Source organism: Mugil cephalus, chromosome 23 (assembly GCF_022458985.1).
Source record: "Mugil cephalus isolate CIBA_MC_2020 chromosome 23, CIBA_Mcephalus_1.1, whole genome shotgun sequence".
NCBI classification, from domain to species: Eukaryota; Metazoa; Chordata; class Actinopteri; order Mugiliformes; family Mugilidae; genus Mugil; species Mugil cephalus.
The window spans coordinates 2,923,836-2,946,200 of record NC_061792.1 but is presented as its reverse complement, the minus strand read 5'-3'; the positions used below and the strand labels follow the sequence as shown (position 1 = coordinate 2,946,200).

At 39.2% G+C, this 22,365-nt stretch overlaps 1 protein-coding gene across 1 annotated transcript; it reads left to right on the top strand.

Moving 5' to 3' along the window:
- The first annotated feature begins 1,409 nt into the window (after positions 1–1,409).
- On the top strand, positions 1,410–21,655 carry anos1a (anosmin 1a). The gene is made up of 14 exons (XM_047576702.1): positions 1,410–1,656; positions 5,584–5,631; positions 13,176–13,241; positions 13,610–13,832; positions 15,066–15,250; positions 15,562–15,691; positions 16,638–16,843; positions 17,260–17,386; positions 18,686–18,793; positions 19,040–19,128; positions 19,227–19,395; positions 19,615–19,835; positions 20,284–20,425; positions 20,927–21,655. The coding sequence occupies exons 1-14, from the start codon at positions 1,447–1,449 to the stop codon at positions 20,977–20,979; spliced, it is 1,977 nt and encodes a 658-aa protein (XP_047432658.1). The 5' UTR covers positions 1,410–1,446; the 3' UTR covers positions 20,980–21,655.
- Positions 21,656–22,365: the final 710 nt, after the last annotated feature.

Below are 22,365 nucleotides of genomic sequence, written 5' to 3'. Positions count from 1 at the left end.
CATCCTGACACATGAAGACAGGGCTCCAGACAAAAAAAAAAAAAAAAACAAACAAAAAGAAAACAAAAACTAAATTGACACTGCGTATAGCACTTTAAATATTTATGTGTCACTCAATCACATCTTCTCTGCTGTTCAGTTCTCTGCTGAGTTCAGCGCCAGTACATGACGCAATTAAGACAGGCCTGGTGTTAAGAGCTTGCAACTCGTACAGTCCATAACAGGCATTGGGAGGCTGTGCGTTTTTATACGATTATTACAATTGCAGTCACAATTATTAACTACCTTGATTGAGATGCGCTGCACAGACTTGCTGCCACATATGCTGCAATATGTGCTCTGCCTGACAAGAATATGTGATACTGACATCAACTACAAGCTTAATAAAACATGGCAAAGTAAGACAAATTAGCATTACAGTTGTGAACACTTCTTTGTTGCAAGAACACCCGAGTGCACTCCTCTCTTCCCTCTTGTCTGTACTTCCAACTGTGTGATCTAGTTTCTTTAAAGTGTTCACACTATTGGTGTATAGGCCTACTCTGGACACAATTTCCTTCTTGTGAGCCTACACTGTATGGCATATTGGCCTGATCCACTCGCTGGATAGTTAAAATGGCTAGCAAAGTGCTATTTGTTTCTGCATATGTTTCCGTTAATAATATCAGGTTAAGCCACCCCTGAGAGAAATCTCCAGCTCTGATTGATCAACTCCAATGGCCATGAGCAAGTACCACCCATAATTATGCATCAGCTCAACATGAAGAACAGCCAGGTGTCTGCTACCAGTTGCCAGGACTATTCAAGCTTTTTTGTAAATCACACAGAATGCAGCCTGACATAAACACACAAAAACGCTACAGGAACAATTCAGAAAAACACAAAGAACTGCACGAGGTGTTGACCTGGTCTCCAAATTCTCTGGATCTGAAACTGATCATGGAGCTGATGATCCCTCCCCTCAATCCATAGGACCAAAAGACCCACATTAACAACATACTGTTGCCAGACATCACAGGACACCCTCAGAAGGCCCATGTCCATGCCCTGATGAGTCAAAACTGTTTTGGAGACACAAGAGAGACTGATGCAGTATTAGGCAGGTCATAATAATATTTTCCTGATCAGTGTATATAAATGTGATGTAAAATATGAAAAAAGAAAAAAAAATCGTAATAGTTTTGTAGATTTCTACACTTCTAATGAATATTTTCTTTTCTTTTCAATACATCGGAAAGTGTTGTCAATAAATCGCATCGTGTGAAGTGTCAATTTGTTTCACAGCAAAGGCTCACAGCATCCTGACCCTAATGTGTATACTACGCCTAGATCTCATAGCTCCTCCCTTGGCTACATATATATATATATATATATTTGCGGGTTCAGCTGAGCTTCCATCCCCACAGCGTTTTATTATTGTTTCACTCCTGAACACGGGGAAAGAAGATGCGGACCAGAAGCAGCCTCTCTCTGTGGATTATTATTTTCCTCTACAGCTCCGGTGTATGCGCCAGGAAGCAGCACGCTGATCTCGATGGCGATGATGATGATGCTGATGATGATAATGAGTCCTGGCCGGAGAGTGTCTTCAGAGCGAGATGTGCGTCGCGATGCCTGAGCTTGCACAGCGTAACGGCGCTCTCCACACCTCTGCAGGTAAGGTTGGCACCGAAGTGCGCATGATTTGAACTGCTGGAGCTCGGTCATTTTTCCTCGTCACAATAACACCTTCGCATTCATTTGTATGACTCAGTCTCAGACTGAGTCATACAAACGCGTGAAACTTGTTTGAGGTTGGAAATCGCAGCGACATATAACAGAAAATGTGCAGTATCGTTGCGTTAATGGTGCTAATTGGTAAACAGACAGAAGGCAGACTTTTCGACTTTTTCAGACCTGTGAAAAAGAAGAAAGCTCCCATGACTTATGTCCCAAGTAAAAATAAATAAATCCTTCTCGAGGTATAACTGGCGTGAGCCAGTAATTGAAATTAATAGATAGCAATCATTTTACCACAGCTTACCAACCATGCCAGTCTAACACTCTCTAAAAATAGTGGCATTATGGAGTTGATTTTTAATAATATTATCAACATTCGCCTTGAACAGAATAAATGAATCCTTGAAAGTGCCAGACCCCTCTTTGGCGTCTTGCTCCAGGCTATAGACTGATTCGTGTGCACTCACTTATACCAATGATAAGTGCACAGGATGATGGTCAAGTCTTGAAAAAGAAAAAGGAAAGAAAGAAAGAAAGAAAGAAAGAAAGAAAGAAAGAAAGAAAGAAAGAAAGAAAATGTGTCTTTTCAACTGTGTGCTTTTATCTCAACTGAAATGGGAAATTAACTTCATCCTATACTAGTGGTGCCACTTTACTGGCAGACATATGCATATACGGAATTGGTTGTGTCATCTTATCTTTTTTCTCAACATTTTTTACATTGCCCTTTATGAAAAAGTTCCACAAAGTTTTCGACAAATAACTTTGTGAACAAATAGAAGAAAAAACAATAGAGGAAAAAATGTTTATAGTAAAGTCAACTGAAAGGATAACTGTACAGAGTAGCATGGTTAAAATCACAACCTAACCTTAAGTGCTGTAGTAACAGCTAATGTCACTGTGTGTTGCTCCTATATGGTAATATTGTCAGCCAATTTAAAGTTTAATCAAATTCCTCATGAGGATTAAAGAAGTCTTGTATAGTAAATATGTTCTGAACAAAGAGGACAGAGAGGATCAGCTGGATCAACACTGCTCAAAGGACAGAAGTCTCATCCAGTCACGTCTTCAGACTGTCCCGATAACTCATCCCTTCTGCATTGTGTATTGTGCACAGTTCCTCATTCTTCTACCGTACTTCAGATGTCAACTCTTTTGCTTCATCTTCTTCACCACTATCCACTGTTATCAAAGCTTCAGAGCTATATAATTCATGACTTTTAAATAAATAATAAGAACATCATGATCCCAATAGTAAACAGCAAGGGCAAACTTGACATCATGCATAGCAATAGAAAGGGTCCGAGGAGAATGTGCAGGGTGACAATGGAATAATGGCAAATATCTGCATGGACATGAATTAAGTTTAAGCTTGTTGAAGGGAATGGTTAAAAAAAAAAAAAAAAAAAAAAAAAGAAAAAGAAGAAGAAGAATTGATTGACAGTGCAATGTTTGTCCACCTCGGAGAACCTCTAGGTGGTGGGCTCTGCAGAACTGTATGTAAATAAACAACTGATGTTAGAATTTAAATGTAAATTTACATTTAATATGTTAAATAAGAACTTTAGATTCACTGAATGTGCTGAATATGTGATTTTACAGTTTTTGTACAGTGCGTTTCCTTTTTTTTAAGGTGTTTTATTATAATAATTCTGAATAAATCTGTAAGACAAAAGTTTTCTCGAATAAATAACAGTTTCTCTTGAGAACTTTTAGTTCTGTGATTTTGTTAAAGGTCTTATGATTGAGAACATTTGTTTAAATGCGAAACCTTAAATAGAAGTTTCTTACATAGAAGTTGTTGATTTTTCCAGATATTTGACTTAATTTATGTTTATTACTTAATTTCATCATCATTTAACCCTTTTAATTGATTACAGCGGCACTGTAGTTCTGTGGTTATTACTGATGCCTCCCTGGGTAGTTTACTTGTTCTCCCTGTGTGGATTTATTGTGGGTATTCCTGCCCGATGACAGCTGGGATAGATTCCAGCAACCCCCGCAACCGTTGAGTGGTTGAACATTTGTAGAAGATGAGATGAGTTTATTAAACTTATACGTTTAACATTATCATACATAATATGACAATGCTTTTATCTATCATAATTACCCATATACACTGATCCCATATAACATTATGATTGCTGACTGGTGAAGTGAATAACACTGATTATTTCTTCATCGCGGCACATGTTAGTGTGGGGGATATAATAGGCTGTAAGAGAACATTTTGTCCCCAAAGTTGATATAGTTGTAGGCACGTCGCTTACCTGTTGAAAACGCCAGGATGGTTTCTGCTGGGAAACCTGGATTTAGTACCACCTACCTAAACACTTTTGTAAACCATGTACACCCTTTCATGGAAACAGCATTAGCTGAAGGCTGTGGCTTCTTTCAGTGAGATAACACACAAATGGTTCAGGAATGGTTGCAGGAGTACAACAACGAGTTTGAGGTGTTGACTTGGCCTCCAAATTTACCAGATCTCAATCCAATCAAGTGACTGTGTGATGGACAGGACAAACAAGTCCAATCTATGGTGGCCCAACCTCGCAACTTACAGGACTTAAAGGATCTGCTGCGAATATCTTAGTGACCGATACCACAGTACTATAAAGGGTCTACTTTGTGGGGTCCATGCCATGACAGACCAGGACTGTTTTGGCAGCAAAAGTTGGGACCAACACAGTTTTATGCCTGATCAATGTATATTAGGTGATAGACATAAAGCATATACCACACAAAGTCTTAAAGGCAAAAGGCCTGCACTTCTCCACTATCACATAATGGAGAGAACAGCTGCTGTTGCAGTGAAAATCACTGAATACCCCTCAAGGTTTGTACATATTCATGAAAAAGCTGACACGCTGAATACTGAATGTAATCATGTGTCATCAGTTGCATTGATTTTCTCTATAAATCCTACAGTGTCCTTGGGGACGTGCACACATGGGTGACCTATAATGATAGACAATGGCACAGAACATAGACTCATCTGGGGAGGCACCATTGCAAAATCTTGGGAACATTTGGTTAATTCAACCAGTTTGATCAAACAGCATTTCACTTTTCGTCAATGCATCTGTGTTTACCTTTCTGATCATGAGTAATTACATGTTAATCAGTGTTGCCCAAGTAGAAGGTAGAGACGCAGCCTTCCACTGACCCTAACCCTAACCCTTCTCATTGTAAAGAACTCATGGTTTGTCAGCCCTCCTCTTGTCATTCTCATGCTATACTTGTGTGAACTGATGCAATCTTTTGGCCCCTTGTATTTCTACCATTTAACTTTTGTGTCATATAGTGTCTTTTCTGTGAGATTTTGTGATAATTACGAATCTAGACTAATGCCAACCATATCCCTCAGCATGGAAAATAAGGTTTGGGAATATCAAAAGATTAGGTTATTGCAGAGTCGGATGAGGATGAGTGGTTTTTAATACTTTCCATTGATAAGCTGTTCAGGTTAGTGAAATACAGCATCGTGTGTTTATTCAACACCAGTTGGTTTTTGGAGTCACACTGAAAAATAAATCTACTGTACTTCTATCACAGGGCCTGACCAGTGATCCTAGATCGACACTCATTATTTCCTAGCCTCAGGCTCTCAGCAGGGTGCCACGAGGACAGTTGCACAGACTACAGAGATTAAAAAAACAGTAATTTGTCTTCATACAAAAACACAACAGTTGAACTTGGAATGCTCTCTTGACTATCTGTAATTAATATTGCTCTCCTCTGAGCTGTGACTACAACTAACTGATTAGGGCATTAAAATGTATTCCTCTGCCCCAAATTTAATTAGACCAACTCATTCATTTGTGTTTGTCTTTTTTGTTTCCCTCTTTTTACTCTCTTCTTCAGGATAATGGATCCTTGGGCTGGTGTTATAATCACAGACTGTGCACAAAGGTAGGTAACCGGCTACCGTCGCCTTTTTCAAACACTGCAACACTTTCTGTTGCAATGACTGACGACAGCATCATTTTTGCCTTCCAACGATCTGGAAGGCCTTCCACATTTGTTTAGGTTTTGCACACTCTACCATACCTCAGTAGTTTTAAAATCAAAAGCAAATTGAATCCTGAATTATCAGTTTGTTTCATATATGCAATTAACTAAAGTGCTTCATTCCCCTTTACAGCCTAAATATAGGAAGCCATGTGGTACTTTAGCTGCTTTACAATATAATAATTCACTGCTCCTCAAAACTGAAGCCAAAGCAAGTAGAGCTCCCCCTGGTGACTGGCTGCATTATAGGTCGTAAGCTCCACCTCCTCTATGTTAAAGGATGTGTATATACAGGTCCACCTGTATATACTGATCCATGCTACTTTATGACACATTTTTGCCATCCATCACCAAATGTGGTTCTAAATGTCACAAACTATTGGGAATATGGCATCAACACTCATAAAAGAGGCATACTAGAATAGATGGAATGCATCCTTTACAGACTTTCCCTATGACATCATGTTCATATCAAATTTCCCAGGGTAACATTTATGAAATGATGCACTGAAAATTTTATTTCTTTAGTTCACATTTTACATCTGCTGTGAAGCTACTAATATTTTTTAGATATTTAACAGCGCCCGCAAGGAATATTGTCTGTCTTCTCGCCTTAGCAGCCTCTCACTTCTGTTACCATGCGATCCTTTTGAATGGTAATTGCGATGACATGTTAGGGTATTAGACGTCTCACCAGCTGCATTATTAAAAGCTCCTAAAGGCCATCTAATGAATGATCACAGGAAGGAAATGTTTTCATGTCACCAAGAATTAGTTTGATACTAGGAGCTGTCATTCTTTTTTTTTTAATTCTGCTGATGTTGATTTGATTGTTGTTTCAGTGGAAGATCATACATGTAATGGATGAAATAACAGTAATAATATATGATGACTTTGTCTTGCAGCCTCATGCTATCCCCTCTGACATTCTATATCTGCATCTTTTTCTTTGTCATCTATTTATTAATATACATTAATATGTGAATTTAATGTGGCAATGCTATAATGTATTAGTAATCTAGGTTCCCAATTGTAATAATTGAAGTGGTTGGTTACAGACAACCATTTTTTTTTTTGGTGAATAATGAAAAATAATGAAATTAATAAGCAGATAATGAGATTTGCATATGTACAAATGTACAGGAAATAGAGACAGAAGTAAGTATAGACTATATACATAGAAAGGATAAATGATGTTCAATAATATGGATCATTGGCCATATATTATCAAATAGGAGGCCCTTATGTGCCACAGAGACAGTGAGTCCTTTATTTGGGACAGGGTCATAATAAAAGACGTATTTGGAGCAAACTGTTTAGGGACTCTCCTCCGCTGCATCTTTCATATTGTAGCACAGCTATAGCCTTCATATATTCATCCAAACAGTATAATTACCAGCATGCAGCACCATGTCCCCAGAATATTCAAATGTGGATCTTTACAGATTGCTATTTAATATGAAAAAAAAGTGTTTGTTTTTTTGTTCATTGTGTTTTTACCATCCCATGTAGCATGTAGTTTTAAGTCGGTGAGAAACTGTATGTTGGTTGAGTTGGTTCAGACAAAGTAAAAAGAAAAGAACGTACTACAGAATTGTGTTTAATTAAAATTTAACTTGAAATCTTAAAGAAAAGGATGAGTTGTTATTTTATGTGTAGTGTTGTAGGCAGTTTAGGCTTCTGCATCTATTTGATGCGGCAGCTATGGTCCCTACGCAGACAGGAGCAGTGATCAGTCCGCTCAGTAGTAGCATGTTTCTGCTTTACTATTTGCGGCTGCTTCTTAACTGGTTAGCTGCGGAGGTTTGAAAATACAAACATCTGTATGATTCGTGGGCAAAATTTCGGTGAAATTTCAGCAAAAGAATGAGACTGATGACTGCAAGTATTACGGTGTAATATGTCTCGTACATTAATCACAAATTAGTACATTAGTCTTTAGGGGCTTTGCATATTATTCCATCCACATTATATTACTATTTAATAGTTGTTTGTTGATCTTGGGGCCTAGCTTTTCCTGTACTTTTCAAGATCCCCACTCTTGATTTGATTTGAATTCAGTAACTAAATATTACATTAGTTTTTCTGTCTTTACCCGGCCGGCCTTAGGCAGATGGGTCCTTCCTTATGAGCTGGGTTCTGCTCAAGGTTTCTTCCTTTTAAAACGGAGTTTGTCATTGTCACCATCACCTTCAGGCTTGCTCTGGGGGTTTCAGGCAAGATTTTGTAAAGCGCTATGAGAAAATTTGTATTGTTATTGACCCAATATATAAAAAAAATTGAACTGAATTCAATTTAACAGGCTAACAATTTATACAATAAATCCAGCTACTACAAGAACAAATTTAAAGGCTTGGCTTAAAGTCAGGTTTATTAATGCTAAAAGAACTAATAATTTGATTTTACTACCGCAAAAAATGAGAGACTCTCAAAAAAACAAAAAACTTCTCCAGAACTTTCACTACAGGCTATCAGTTGGCTGAGTGTCTTCTCCTGTTTATTGGAGCTTGATAAACAACTGACTGATACATTACTACCACTAAGTGTTTTTAAGCTATACTGTATAATTGAGTATCTCATGTATAACAGTAATATTTCTGATGTCTTCAGTTGATAACCAGTGCAGCCCACAGGTGCAAAACTGCTCAGTGCGAATTCAAATTTTCCTCAGTGTACTGGAGCAGAGCTTTAAATGTAGATGTGGTAAAAAGCTGTCAGAGCTGCCCCGAAATGACAAGCACTCTGTGAAGTATTACCACTGAACTCACAGTTCTTTCATCTCATCTGAAGCTTCTTTCATCTTGTCTGAAGCACTTTGTATTTGCGGAGCTGTAGCCTGATTACGTCAGAGGTGCAGTCGGTTTCGTGCAAATTAGATTGTCTGCATGCCATTCGTAATATTTGAGCTACTTTCAGTGTCAATTCGTGTCCATTGTTGTGCAGTTCATTAAAATCACGATGCAAGCTTAATTGGATAAACACAGATTTTAAAGCATATGAACACATTTTAATTTGACCACAACGCATTTACATTATGTCAGCATTTATCTATCTGGTCTAGCGGCACCACAAGTGCCAAATTTAGTTTGAAAAAAAATCCCATTTACATTATTCTGATTGAGTGAACTACTTAGGATACCACTTTGGATATAGACCGACCAGGCATAACTTTATGATATTGTGTAAGTCTCCCTTCTGTCTCCAAAATTGTTCTGACTCATCAGAGAATGGACATGGGCCTTCTGAGGTGGTCCTCTGGTGCCTGGCATCAGAATGTTGTTAGAGTGGGCCTTTGGGTCCTATGGGTTATCTTGGGAATTTGGAGCCCAGGTCAGCAACTTTTGCTGTTTTCATGTTTCATGTGGCTACTCCCATCAAGAAGTGTCACTGGTATAGGGCCGGGGTGCCTGGTCTGGTCAAGGTGGGTGGTACATGTCTAAGAATCATCCACATGAATGCCAGGTCCAAAAGTTTCTCAGCAGAACTTTGTATTATCACAATATGATCTGTGTTATTTAAGTCTCCTAAGTCACTGCAAACCTTGAGGAGAACCTGTTAGGCAGTATAAAAGCAGTTCTCTGCTACACTGTTGTTCTGCACAGTCAATCTATGAATGGATACTTCTCCAAGCTACTAAGCTTACAGAGGGCCTGATAAGAAGCTTGTTGATGACTGTTTCTGTGAAACACTTTGGCTTGAGGTCATTTGGCCCTATCTTGTCCTCATGGATCCTGGTAGTAATGAGTTCACGTTAATCCTTCCCATCACTATTTCCTCCAGGCAGATACTCATTTGCAAATGCCAAAGTTGATTAGCAAGACGCTCCCACACAGTCCGCTTCGATTCAGCTCTTAAAACAGGGATTAAAATGGCACTGTATCATTGGAACCATGGAGAGACATCAACTGACACTGGTGTCCCATACAATTGGCAGTGTAACAACCTTCTTTCAGTAGCACTTGGCAGTTATTAGCTTACTTCAATACTCCCAACAGTATTTTGTGATGTTTGACTGCCAGCCAAACATCTTTTTATTTCTCCCTTTTTCCTCAGACTCATATTTCCAAGCAAATGAAAGTACTTGTGAAATAATTTGCTTGCAGTTTGTTTCTTGGGAAAGGCTGAGGTTTGCCTGTTTAAAGGTCTGGAACTCTTTCAAAGACAATGCTAGCTGTTATATCACGAAGCCAGAGACAAACATGGGGACTGCTTCCTCTCCGAGGAGTTTGTCTGGGCAGTAAATCAAACGGTGTCAAGCCCCCAAAGAACAACATTTTGCAAGGTCAGCAGAGAAGTTGTCTGCTCCATTATCTCTGGTTGGAGCACGTCTACCGCCCAAAACCAGACAGACACCCAAACATACACTCACATATACACAAACATCGACACACATGTTTATTTGGCTATCTTTGTGATGGCATCCATTGACATAATATATTCCTAGCCCCTAATCCTAACCATCTCAACTAAGAATGAATCCTGAATCCTAACCCTTGCTCTAACCCTAACCATAGCCTAATTGTAATATTCTTTCTTAACCCTCAAGAAAACCTTGGCAATAAGTCTGGACTGACCAAAAGGACCTCACTTTACACAAATATCTTCACTCCAATAGTATAAAACTGGTCCTCAGAAAGATAGGTGGTCAAGAACACATACTACACAGTTACTGTGTGTAACTGTGTACATATTGTAGAATATGACAATACATGTCATATTCTGAGCTAAAGCCTTGGATCCAAAACCAGTTCAAGTTTGGTGTTGAATTCTCATGGTTGTCAGTGGGGACTGAGGTGCTTTTTTAAAATCTCTCTCAACCACATTTAAAAGTTCCCCAGAGTCAGCTTTATTTGTGGTGTAGTGGCACATGCTTGATTTGCGCTTGAAATGGGGCAGAAAAACTAACTGACGATGAGGTAGAAAGGGAATGGCGTGAGAGAGGGAATGTCAGCCTGGATTACTGGAGGAGTCCTCTTGCCGAGACCAGGGAAGGGAGATGGGAGATGGCAGGGCTGGGACAGGGCTATCAGACATGGTTCAAGACATTCTTCAGTGCATACCAGGAAGAACTTGCACTCCATGTACACTCAGTAGCCATTTAACAGCAACCTTTTCTTTCTCCTCTGCACTGTTTCTGTACACACTGGCCCTGAGGCAACATTGGTACATAATAGTGTAATTGTTAGTCTAGCTGTCAGTTTTGTTGGATATGCCAACATTTATTAATTTCATAGTAACTTGGTTACTTCTGATCTTTGTGAATGGGATCGGATGGCCTTTCTATACCTTGTTGCACTTGAAAATTTCCATAACTACAGTAAGTTGGAGATGAATTGAGAAGCGTTTGCCATAATTTTGTTGTACTTAACATCTCAAAATGCATGCATTACGCAGTTTGTTTTCATTTAATGTATTTAGTTTGACTTTGACAAAGGAAGATAAGATAATCTTTCATAGTTAACATTATTTAGAATTGACAGTGGTCTCTATTACTACTGTGTGGTGATGTTGTTCTAAGTACAGTTTGCCACTGGTGATATTGGCGTAGCCAAAATATACAGTATATAAAGCATAAATGAAAGAATGGTGCATATAGGCATGATGCAAACAAATGCCAACTTCATTTGAACTGATTTTTGTGACATGGTGTAGTGAACGAAAAACTGTCGGGAAGAATTTGAAAATATATTTCCTCCAAACCATACAGGTAGGAAAGGACTTCAGAAGCATGTTATTCCTCTTCATTTTTAATCGAGTCTGTAAAAGAAGACATTTAATCCATTGCAGATGTATTAGTACACGACAGAAACAATGATTTTTGCCTATGATATTATGATGTAAGACGAGTTGACTATACACACATGAGACATGACAGTGAGCTGGGTGTTTATAGATGTGAACAACCAGATGTTGTACTCAAAGGAGGGCCTCTTCTGCCAATTTCTTAAGAGTGTTCGACAACTAGGACCTTTGAATTTGGCCTCTGTCAAGAGCTGGGTGAACCGTATCATTCTTACCATCTGTTTAGTAGGCCGATAAATAAGAAATAAATATTCAAACTGCTGAGAGGTACAGTACTCTCCCCAGACCTCACTTGGTAAGCATTTACAGCACTTTGTGTAACTTTCAGATAACTTGTTATGCCTTTGCGAAACTGTACATCGCTCTCCTCCCTGCTGTTTCTCAAGACAGCATGAAATTGCATTCAGCGTAGTGTTTCTCCCCTGGACAGCTACTGCTTACTAGTGTGAGTTTCAGCTTTATGGTATAGCGGGGTGCACTGTTAATTCCTGACATGCTCCAGAAACAGCCTGTGAACCCAGGGCAATATTCATTAAGTTTCCTTTGTTTTTGATCGTGTTTAGGTATAGCGGGTCACCCGTCCTCTTGCACTACATTCGCAATCTCTTCTTGTCTCAGATTACAGAAGCAACTGTTTGCTGGACCGCTTCATTTAACAAAATAAAATTAAATAACAGTTATTGAGTAATTTCTGACTCTCTTCTGTTTTTGTCTGTGTTTTGTGACTCAAGTCAGTGTTAATCGGAATGCCTCAGTTTGACTTTTGACTTTTTTTGTGGCCACTAATTCAATGGCTAATACAGAAGTGCATTATAAAAAGTGCATTATAATTTTGTCAGTTAATCAGTCCAGGATCAATTGATTGTTTGCTTTTGCTTGCATTGGAGAGCAGTTACAGCAAAGGCATTGCCATTAGTTGTTTGCTCTTGAAGGCTCAACTTCTGGATGATCCCTGCTAGCCATATGCCCTTGTTAGACTAATGCTGGACTGCTTCCCACTATCGCCAAAAACTCAGAAACTCAGAATCAGCTAATACACTCTAAAAAGCATTCCTGAACATAACATCTTCACTCTATCAAATGTTGCAGCATCTAGAACAACCCACCCTTGATTTCCACAGGCTGAGAGTAGGAGTCCAAGATGAAACCACCTGCAGATCTTCTCCAAACTGATATCATCATCGTTTCCTGGAAAACCAACCCATTCTGAGCCCCCAGAGATTTATGGAGAGCATAAAAAGAAGTGTTGTTCACACTATAGTCTAGAAATAGGATTTACGACTCTTGAGAGGGAGCCTGATCTTGTGGATCCATTCCTTTTAAAGAGCTGTTCAAAAGACTGGCTTATCTAGATATTTTATCCAGGAAATAATCACTGGGAGGAATAATAGGGTAAGGTTTGAATCAGAATCAGCTACCTGACTTTTACTATTCTGTAATATGGATTCTATAGGTGCTCTTTTACTGCATGGGAAATGCCCATCGTAAATCTTGAGAGCTGTTCAATAGATTCGGTTTGTTCGGGAAAATCCCAACTCTTGTGTATAATGATTACAATGATAAACAGAACCCTAACCCCCTAACACTTCAAATACACCTCTAATCTGTATCTCTGCTCACTCTTGCTGATTTTGCCTACACAGTGTCTGGAGCCCTGCAAAGACTCCTGGGATATGAAGAGGAAAAGCAACTGCCAGGAACTTTGTGAGGTATGTTAAAATGGTAAACAATACAGTTCATTCAGCCTCAGTTGACACAGTTGAATTAACGTCTCTCTCATAACCTTCATGAAGCTAAGATTTAGTGCAGAATTGTTAGATTAGAACAGGGTTGCGTCCACTAGTGCATATTATAAACTGGACAGGCAATGTATTATACATTTAAATGCTGAAGAAATACCTTGGTTACATCAAAAATGTGAAAGCAGCACCCAAAACCATACTCATTCTAGCACTCTGTACTCATTATGTTTTTGAGCACAAAATATCAAAAACCCTTGAAATCCAAAAGAGGCCTTATTACTAGTAGAAACAATGCCCTTCAAATCTTGGCTTCTGTTTTTTTTTTTTTTCTCCAGCGGGTATTTCCCAAAAACCACTGGGAGTGTGTGACCAGCTGTGAATTCCTTCACTCGGTGTTGGCGGTGAAGCAGGGCAGTTGCCCACCTCCAGAGAGAGCCAGTGGCTTTGCAGCAGCCTGTGTGGAAAGCTGTGATCATGACAGAGAATGCTCTGCTCGGAAGAAATGTTGCTCCAATGGCTGTGGTTATACCTGCCAGTCTCCCAAAGACCTCTACAAGGGTACGTCAAGGCAGAAGACATTGATTTATTGCATGATTTAATGCTAGTTATCTCAAGTCATTTGACTTGACCCCTTCAGTGCTGCTAGCTGCATTCCACATCTGTAGTCCCTTCTGAAAAGTCCCTTCTTTAATGTCTAAGTCCAACAAAATAGAAATCACATTCAAATTTACTTCAGTGAAAAAATTGAAAGGAAAGGAGAAGAATGGCCTCTAATGCAAATCTTGTAATACACAAGATTCACTGTAATAGCCTGCATTGCAACAAAGAATGAAATCCTCTCATCTTCATGATGAAAACATGTTTTGGTGCTCAGACCTCATTCTCGTAGGAATACTAATAAATACTTCATTTAATTGCAGTATGTATCTGCTAATAAGACTACACATTAATTTATGTAAATAAGTTTACTGGTAGACAGTGAGAGGAATGGATGGAGGGATGAAAAGGGTCAAAGGATACGGGATGAAAAGGGTTGAAGGGGATGGGATGAAAAGAGATGAAAAGGGAGTTGAGGGCATGGGATCAAAAGGGGCAAAAATGGTTGAGGGGATGTGACCAAAAGGGATGAAAAGGTGAAATTTTTACGTTCTGTGGCATTCTGAAAACTATAAACGTCTTTACAAGTTAAAATCAATGTCATCTCCGCCTCTCTCTGGCCTTTACTCAGATACATGAAGTTATTCCAGTTGGAGATTGTTTCTGTTAACAAACAGAGTCAGGTGAGTCAGGTGAAGCTTGTCCTATTTAGGCCTCCATTGTCAGAAGAGAGATCAAAGAGTGCTGGGGAAAAACAGATCCTGTGGGCTTGGGGCTGTACGATGGTAACACACACAATATGAAGAGGAATAATGTGGGGAAACTCATTGTGCCTTTTCATAGCGTCGCACTTAGTAAAGCTGTAAATCCCCATTTTCCCATGGGAAGCTGACTGGGAGCCCTGTTTCCTCTCTGCTCACACATAGCTAATATGAGCCGAGAATTACAGTTGAGGATGGAGTTCTGGAGGGATTAGTAAAAGACTAATTGTAAAAAATAATAGGTTTAGGTTTCACTTTTACTTTTAAAATAAATAAGGAATATATATTTTGTTCACTTTTCACCTTTCACTACAGCCTTTGTATATTTAATAATAAGAGAGGGAGCAAGACATTAACAGAATTCTGAGCAGCAGTGCATCACCTTTGGTTGACGTATTTTCCATGCTTTGGTAAAAGGATATTGTCGTTCCAGGTACTCCTCTGAAGCCAAGGAAGGAGTTGGGCTTTGAAGAACTCTCACTTGGCCAGCTGGAGGTGCGCTGGTCCTCTCGTTTCAACGTCTCAGCTGAGCCTGTGATCTACATCCTGCAAAGGAGGTTTAACTTTGGCATCCAGCCCAGTGAGGACACTGCCACCCCTTGGCAGATGGTAGCACAGGTTAGTTCCCTTCCACCAATGTACATGATACATTATGTCAGGTTGGATGAAAAAAGAGGAGCAGGATTGATTTTTTGTGTGTGTGTTTTCTGTCTTATAAAGTGTGCACTAGCTGAATGTCACCTTGGTGAAACACTTTTCTTCCAGGGTGTTACTGCTCACACTTACATCACACAAACTTATGGTTGCATTGTGTGGAAAAGCGAATTGAGTTAATGCAATTTTATATTAATGGTGTTAAACAAAATCAAGAGGAACAGATATAATTATGTTCCCAAATATCCACTGATTGCATTCTTGATCAATCATAGACCACAGAGCAGGGAGCAAGGTTGTCTGACATCAGGCCTGGTCGCTGGTACCAGTTCAGAGTGGCAGCTGTCAACCCCCATGGGACCCGAGGTTTCACCACGCCCAGCAAACACATCCACTCTAGCAGAGGTCAGACAATGTGCGTGTATGTTTGTGTGTTCATCTCCATGAGTTTGTTCTTGGATCTAAAAAGAAATGTAATATACATACATTTAAAAGGGAATCAGCTTTTTAAAAAATCAGTTACAATGTGGATTTCATTTTTAATGCGAGGGTGTTTACATCGAAATTGGAGCTCGTTTTCAAAGGACCAAAAGTAATTGGATCATTGACTCAAAAGCTGTTACATGGGCTGCATGGGCTATTCCCTCATTAGTCCTTCATCATTTAAGCAGGTAAAAGGTCTGGAGTTGATTCCAGGTATTGCATTTGTATTATATGTATTAAAGGAGATCTCAACGAAAGCATAACAGACCATTAGATTGAACATCAGTTTGGTACATTCTGAGAAAAAATGCACTCTGCAGCAGTGCATGAAACAAAAAAAGGCAGCCCAGATATTATTTGATTCCTGCCACCCCCTGGAACACAAACTAGGGATCATGAGAACCCTTCAGCACCGAGCACAGACTGTACCCATAGAATTGGATGGTAAGGAGAAGGAGGAAAAACACATTAAACTCAAAACATGTGGATATCCTGGGCCTGATATCTGGGCCTGTCATCCCCTACGTAGGTGGTGTATCAGAGAAACTCACAATCTTTTTAGGAAACACCGGATTCCAGTTTATTTCAAACCCAGTCATACACTTAGGCAAAAACTGGTCCAGTAATGTAGTGTATGCCACATACATGTATATGTATATGTATATGTATATGTATATGTATATGTATATGTATATGTATATGTATATGTACAGTATATGTATGTGTATATGTATATGTATATGTATATGTATATGTATATGTATATGTATATGTGCCAACACAGTAGAGCCAGCTCATCAATGAACTATTCATTGATAAACCTCAGGAAAAACAGTTATTAACATCGTTCCAACGTGTCACCTTTCAGACCCTACCAGCCCTCCAGCTCCCTCTGATCTTAGAGTGGTCAATATGAACTTTGGTCCTGGCCGAACAGTGTCAGCCAGGATCCAGTGGAGCATGCCCGTTGATCTGGACATTCCCGTCCACCACTACAAAGTCAGCTGGAGCTGGACCGCAGTTGGACACGCTTCTGCCTCATCTCTAACAAAAAGGAGGAAGACAGTCAGAGAGGTAAGGACTGACAGAGAATGTCCTGCTGTAAATGTCAGTAGCTGGTGTGTGTTTTCTATAGTGTGTGTATGTTAAAAACACCTCAAGGAGTGCAAATAAAAGCATTTTAATTTATGTAGCCTTCTAGCAAAGCAAACTAAATAATGTGCTGTATTCAGTAAAAAGCCATAAGGTTTAAGGTTTACCCCCACTGAAAGTATAATTAACATGGCTTCGCCTGTTGTATGCTGATATCTGACATCCAGGAATGGATGATGGCCATGGAAATGGATAAAACATCAGGTGGCATTTTATCATTCTGACACTGGATGCAGTTTTCAGGGTTGGCAGATTTCAGGTTCCCCTCCCATTCTTTTATTTTTTTTATTTTTATCTTTCTTTGAAAGCAGTCGTATGGTCTCCCCTTTGTGTTGTAGAATCAGATGGAGCTTGACAGCATGCGCGCAAACAGGAGCTACAGCGTGGAGGTCCAGGCTGTGTCATACTGGGCACAGACTCAACTCAAAGGACCCCGGGCTCTCCTCCACTTCACCACACAGCGCAGTACGTCCTAATGCACAATAATAGTATGGAATTAAGACTGTTGAAGGGGTCTGCTTGTATTTGAATTTGATTTTACACTTGTATTATGACCTTTTTACAATACATCTTGGGATGTTTAACCTTGAACCCCTATATCTCCGAGCTTTATACCGACAAACATATATGCGTGACAGAGCTAAAACATCTTTTAACTTTCACATTCCAAATGTCAAGGTGTTTCTTTCAAAATTACAGCTAGCATTATGTAAAAGGGGGACAGTGCAATGATATCTGTTCAAAGCATTTCGTCACACTGGTATCAACTGCACAATTGCCATGAAAGTTTTCTTCGGGGACGATATTTGAGTTAAAAGTGTCTTAAGCTTTGACTTGTATGAAGCATGCTTTTCATACACCGATCAGGCATAACATTATGATCACCTTCCTAATATTGTGTAGATCTCCCTTGTTTTGCCATTGTGACTCATCAGAGCCTTCTGAGGATATCCTGTGGGGGCTTTGTTAGTGGTGGCCTTTGGGTCCTATGGGTTGAGGGGTGGGGCCTCTATGGATCATCCCACAGATACTTGATCAGTTTGCGGTCAACCGGGTCAACAGTTTTTATGCGTTTTGAGTTGTTCCTAAACTGTTTTTGTGTGGGTGCTTGGTCTGGTCTAGGTGGGTGGTAACATCCACACAAATGCCCTGTCCAAATGTTTCCCAGCAGAACACTGCATTGAACCTGTCAGTGGTCAATGTTATGCCTGGCTGGTGTACATCAGGGGTGGTGTACAGTATGATGTCCAAAGGACAAGGAAAAAAAAGCCCATTTCTACAAGAAATCGTCAAAATGAATTGTATGGATGCCTCATGTACCTGATTCCACCTGATAGTAGCTGATTGAACATGCCAGAAAATGAATTTAAATTGCTAATGCATCATGGATTTTGCTCACAGTCAGTTGGTGTTTCAAGCTGACCTGATGATCAAATAAAGCTTAAAAAAAAACTATTCAGCAATTATAATTACAATTATATTTGTTCTTTATTTGGCAGATTTCCCATCTAATAACACCTCAATTTTCAGTGTGTGCTTCCAAATGTGGATATCACTTCACCACAGACGAACTCGACAGTGTTTCATACAGATTGTGCCATTTAGAGGCAATGAAACAAACAAGATATTTAATCAAATTATTGCACTCTGTAGACTGTGCATGTAAAAAATGCAAATGGAGATTGCATTGAGCTAAGCAAACAGAGTCTAGAGACAGGAAGTGTTATCAGGATTTCAGCTCTCATTTTTTTGTTTGATTTTAAGCTTCCAAAGCAGCTCCACCAAACTTCCCTGATGAAATTCTGGACGTGGGAACGCCGTTCTACCAGGACGGACAGCTCCAGGTTCATGTTTACTGGCAGAGCAGCACAGGTACACCCAATGTGTAAGAAGGCTGTGGTTCTCACAAATGACAAAGATACGTATTTGTTGTGGCATCTTTTGATAATCTGAATTTATGTTGGCACATTACACACATTAAGGTTATCTTGCACTGTTTATAACTAGACAAAACTAATTATAAGGACTAAGGACTTTACAAGACAAAGTGGGTCTTTGTATGCCAACATTATACCTACCATTACAGGACAGAGTTGTAATATCTTGTTGTTTGTGTAGATCCTTCATTTGAATACTACAGAATCCAGTGGGGACCGGAGCATTGCGGACAAAATCAGACCAGAGCTATGGAGAAGATCAGCACACGGGTAAATGTGAATGCCAAACCAATCATAGGCATTTTGTTCCGATGGCAACCCACTAGTGATCCTGTTGGCCATGATCTTTTTCTGTCTGTCTTTTCTAGGAGACCTTTATCAGCCTGCAGGGTTTGCTCTTCTCTTGTAAGTATAAAGTCCTCCTCCAGCCATTCAGCAAGAAGAAGCGTCCTTCGGCAGAAAGCACAAGCTTTCTCACTCCATCCTGTGCTGCTATCCAGGCCAAGAGTCCAAAACCAATCACCTGTCCTGAAGTCGGTAAGATGGGAAGCACTGTGGAAAAATGTATGATATAGTGATGTGAATTTAGGTTAAGTGACAGATTATTTTTTTAATGTCTGCACCATAAGACTTTCCCTAGAAAACACTAAGGCTGGTTAACTCATTTCCTTGAGATGAAAAGTCTCATTCCAATTAAACAGTTGTGCTCACTTTGTTCTTCAATGATGATGATGGTTGGTTTCTCAATTCTTTCAGCGGTGTCACTTCAGAAGATCCTTGTGAAAGCAACCAACTTGACAGCTTCCTTCCAGGTTAGGAGCGGCAACCTGACGGCCATCTTTAGCTGGGATTTGCCACCGTCCCACCAGCAGATCACTGGTTACCAGGTGACCTGGGCTGAGGTCATCCCCACCAACCAACATAAGAGCTACAAGCTACCTCACAGTCTCATCTCCCAGTCCCAGATCTTACCACCGGTCGGTAAAGTCACTGTATTATAATGCAGCATAAATCTTGTGACTGGTTGATGTGTACCTGTATGTTCAGTTAAAAAAAGTGTCATAAGTTACAGGGTAATAGGACATGTAGAAATTTTATTTGCTATGGAAATAACAGAATTAATTAGTAAATATTTAATAGCATCCAACAACAACAACAGCCACACAAATGCAATGAACTGTTTCTTAAAAGGCACTATTATTTGTCCAAAATGTTGACATAAGACTACTGAAATCACTGTGTCATCATCATTTATCATGGATAAATAGTTAAATTCTATATTAAAATATAAAAAGATGAGAATAAATAAGTATAATGTTTTTTGTTGTTGTTGTTTTAGATTTTTCATGGTATTTGAGTTGCTGTTTTATGATATCCATTTGTCATTTGTCAACCCAAGTTTTCTAAGGTTCTCCTTTCATTCAGGATGGTAATGTTCTGGTGGTGACGGGCCTACATCCTGCTAGCCTGTACAGGCTGGAGGTCCAGGCCATCACAGCTCAAGGTGAAGGTCCTGCAACCAGCAGGACCTTTCAGACTCCTGGATACCAAAGCATCCCAAAGCAAAGTAAGACATTCAAAGAATAAAAAATAAAACACTGAAAGAAAGAAAAAAAGGTTGGATCTTTAAAAGGTTTAGAAGATAAACTATGAGCTAAATTAACTCATGTCTAGAGATGTGACACTTGTGAACAAATTGTGATGGGAACCGGGTTGCAATTTGTATTTTTTTTCAAATGTGATGAATGAATACTCCTCACACACTCTCTACCATAGACTGTAAATAAAGATGACAGATGGATGAGCGTCTCAAAAGGGAAGGCAAAGAAAGTAGAGCTCCCCCTTACGACTGGCTGCACAAAATATCTTTTTTCAAGGCTAGTTTCTTTCATTTTGGATAGTTAATATAATGCTGAAATGCTCAAGTGTCAGTTTTTTGTTCATTAAAATTAAATAAAAATGACTCAGTCTTTTGAACAGCTCTTTGAAAGGAACAGATCCACAAGATCCAGTTCCTTGAAAAGAGACAAAAATCACATCTCTACTCATGTTTCCTCCTCTCACTCAGGATCGAGGCTGAGGAAGCGTCATCACAAACAGCCAATCACTGGGAGACACTGAGCCCAGAAAACACGTCTGCTAAACTCAGGATGATGCAGAATCTATACTGCAGAGATGGCAAATGACAGGTAGAACGGCACCAGCTTCGTGATCAAGATGTAATAACTGGCAAATGTGGACTGCACTGTCAAAGATCAATGAAACAATTATGACAAGACTAGCAGCTGTGGTACTCGCCCTGACTCTTAATTTTACAGTGTGAGCCAATAGCTCACAATTCCCAGTTTAGTTTCACAATTTACGAGATTAAGATCATTGATTAAAATGAAAATAATGTTACCAAAACAACACCTGAGACGCTGCAAATTTACACTACCAATACAATGATATTTAGGTGCAATAAATCCATTGAGACATGTTTGCGATCTGCAGTTTCATTACTGTAAGGTTGTAATTTTATTCAAAAGGTCCAAAGACCTTTTGATGGAATTGCATGCAAACACAGGAATGAGGACTGATCAGTGTTGTCATTGAGTAGTACCTTTGGTATATTTTAAAACCCAAACCTTTTTCAAAATAATTGCCCAAACCTTACATGCCTTTGAATATTTAATAATCAAGCCATGATAATGTACCTGCCTGAAGAGCGGTGTGTTGAAAAAGCATTTTTCAACAAAAAGGGCAGAGGACCTCAAATGTATTTAGCCTGCAACAACTTAGAATAGACATCTTAGGTTAAAAGCTAATAATATATATGCACACATTACAGATATTACAGCTGACAGTGACAGATTGCCCCAATACCCCGGGCGGTAACATACATTTAGAGTTAAAAACACATTAAGAAAATTACAATATTTAATCTGAAACAAATAAAAAAAGAATTACTAATGACTTAACCTGGTTATCCAGTTACTGCACATGCAGTGTTTTAGCCTCGGGTGACAACATCAACCCTCTACTTAAGAAATATAGGCAGCTGGTACCAAGCCCTAATTCCCTGCATTCTGATGCATGCAAACACACAAATGTGGACTAGTGATATCATTTAGTGGTGCCTTCAGTATATTTCAAAACCCGAACACCATTTCCTCCAACTAATTTGCAATAATGATCCTAACGTTTGTTGTGTTGTAAATGACATGTAGCTCTCCTGTACTCCTGTAAATGCTGTATATAAGGTTTGTCTCTATTTATTAATTGTGGTATATACTGTATGTGTTATAAACATGATACAAATGTATGTGTGTGCTCAACCTTTTGTAAACCTCTGGAGAACCTGTGCAAAAATGTTTTTAATTAGAGACACTATCCATGCCAATATGTCTGCAGCCTTCTTAGCAGCTTAAATTTTATTGTTCTTCTATATCATGAATATCATGAATATCATGAAACAGAGGATTTGAAAAAAACTGAAAAACATTTGTGTTTACATGTGTTATCTTT

Coding starts and splice junctions, on each gene's coding strand:
- anos1a (XM_047576702.1), top strand. CDS start 1,447: ATGCGGACCAGAAGCAGCCTCTCTCTGTGGATTATTATTTTCCTCTAC. Junction 5,632..13,175: donor ATCACAGACTGTGCACAAAG/GTAGGTAACCGG, acceptor TTGCCTACACAG/TGTCTGGAGCCCTGCAAAGA. Junction 15,251..15,561: donor CTTGGCAGATGGTAGCACAG/GTTAGTTCCCTT, acceptor GATCAATCATAG/ACCACAGAGCAGGGAGCAAG.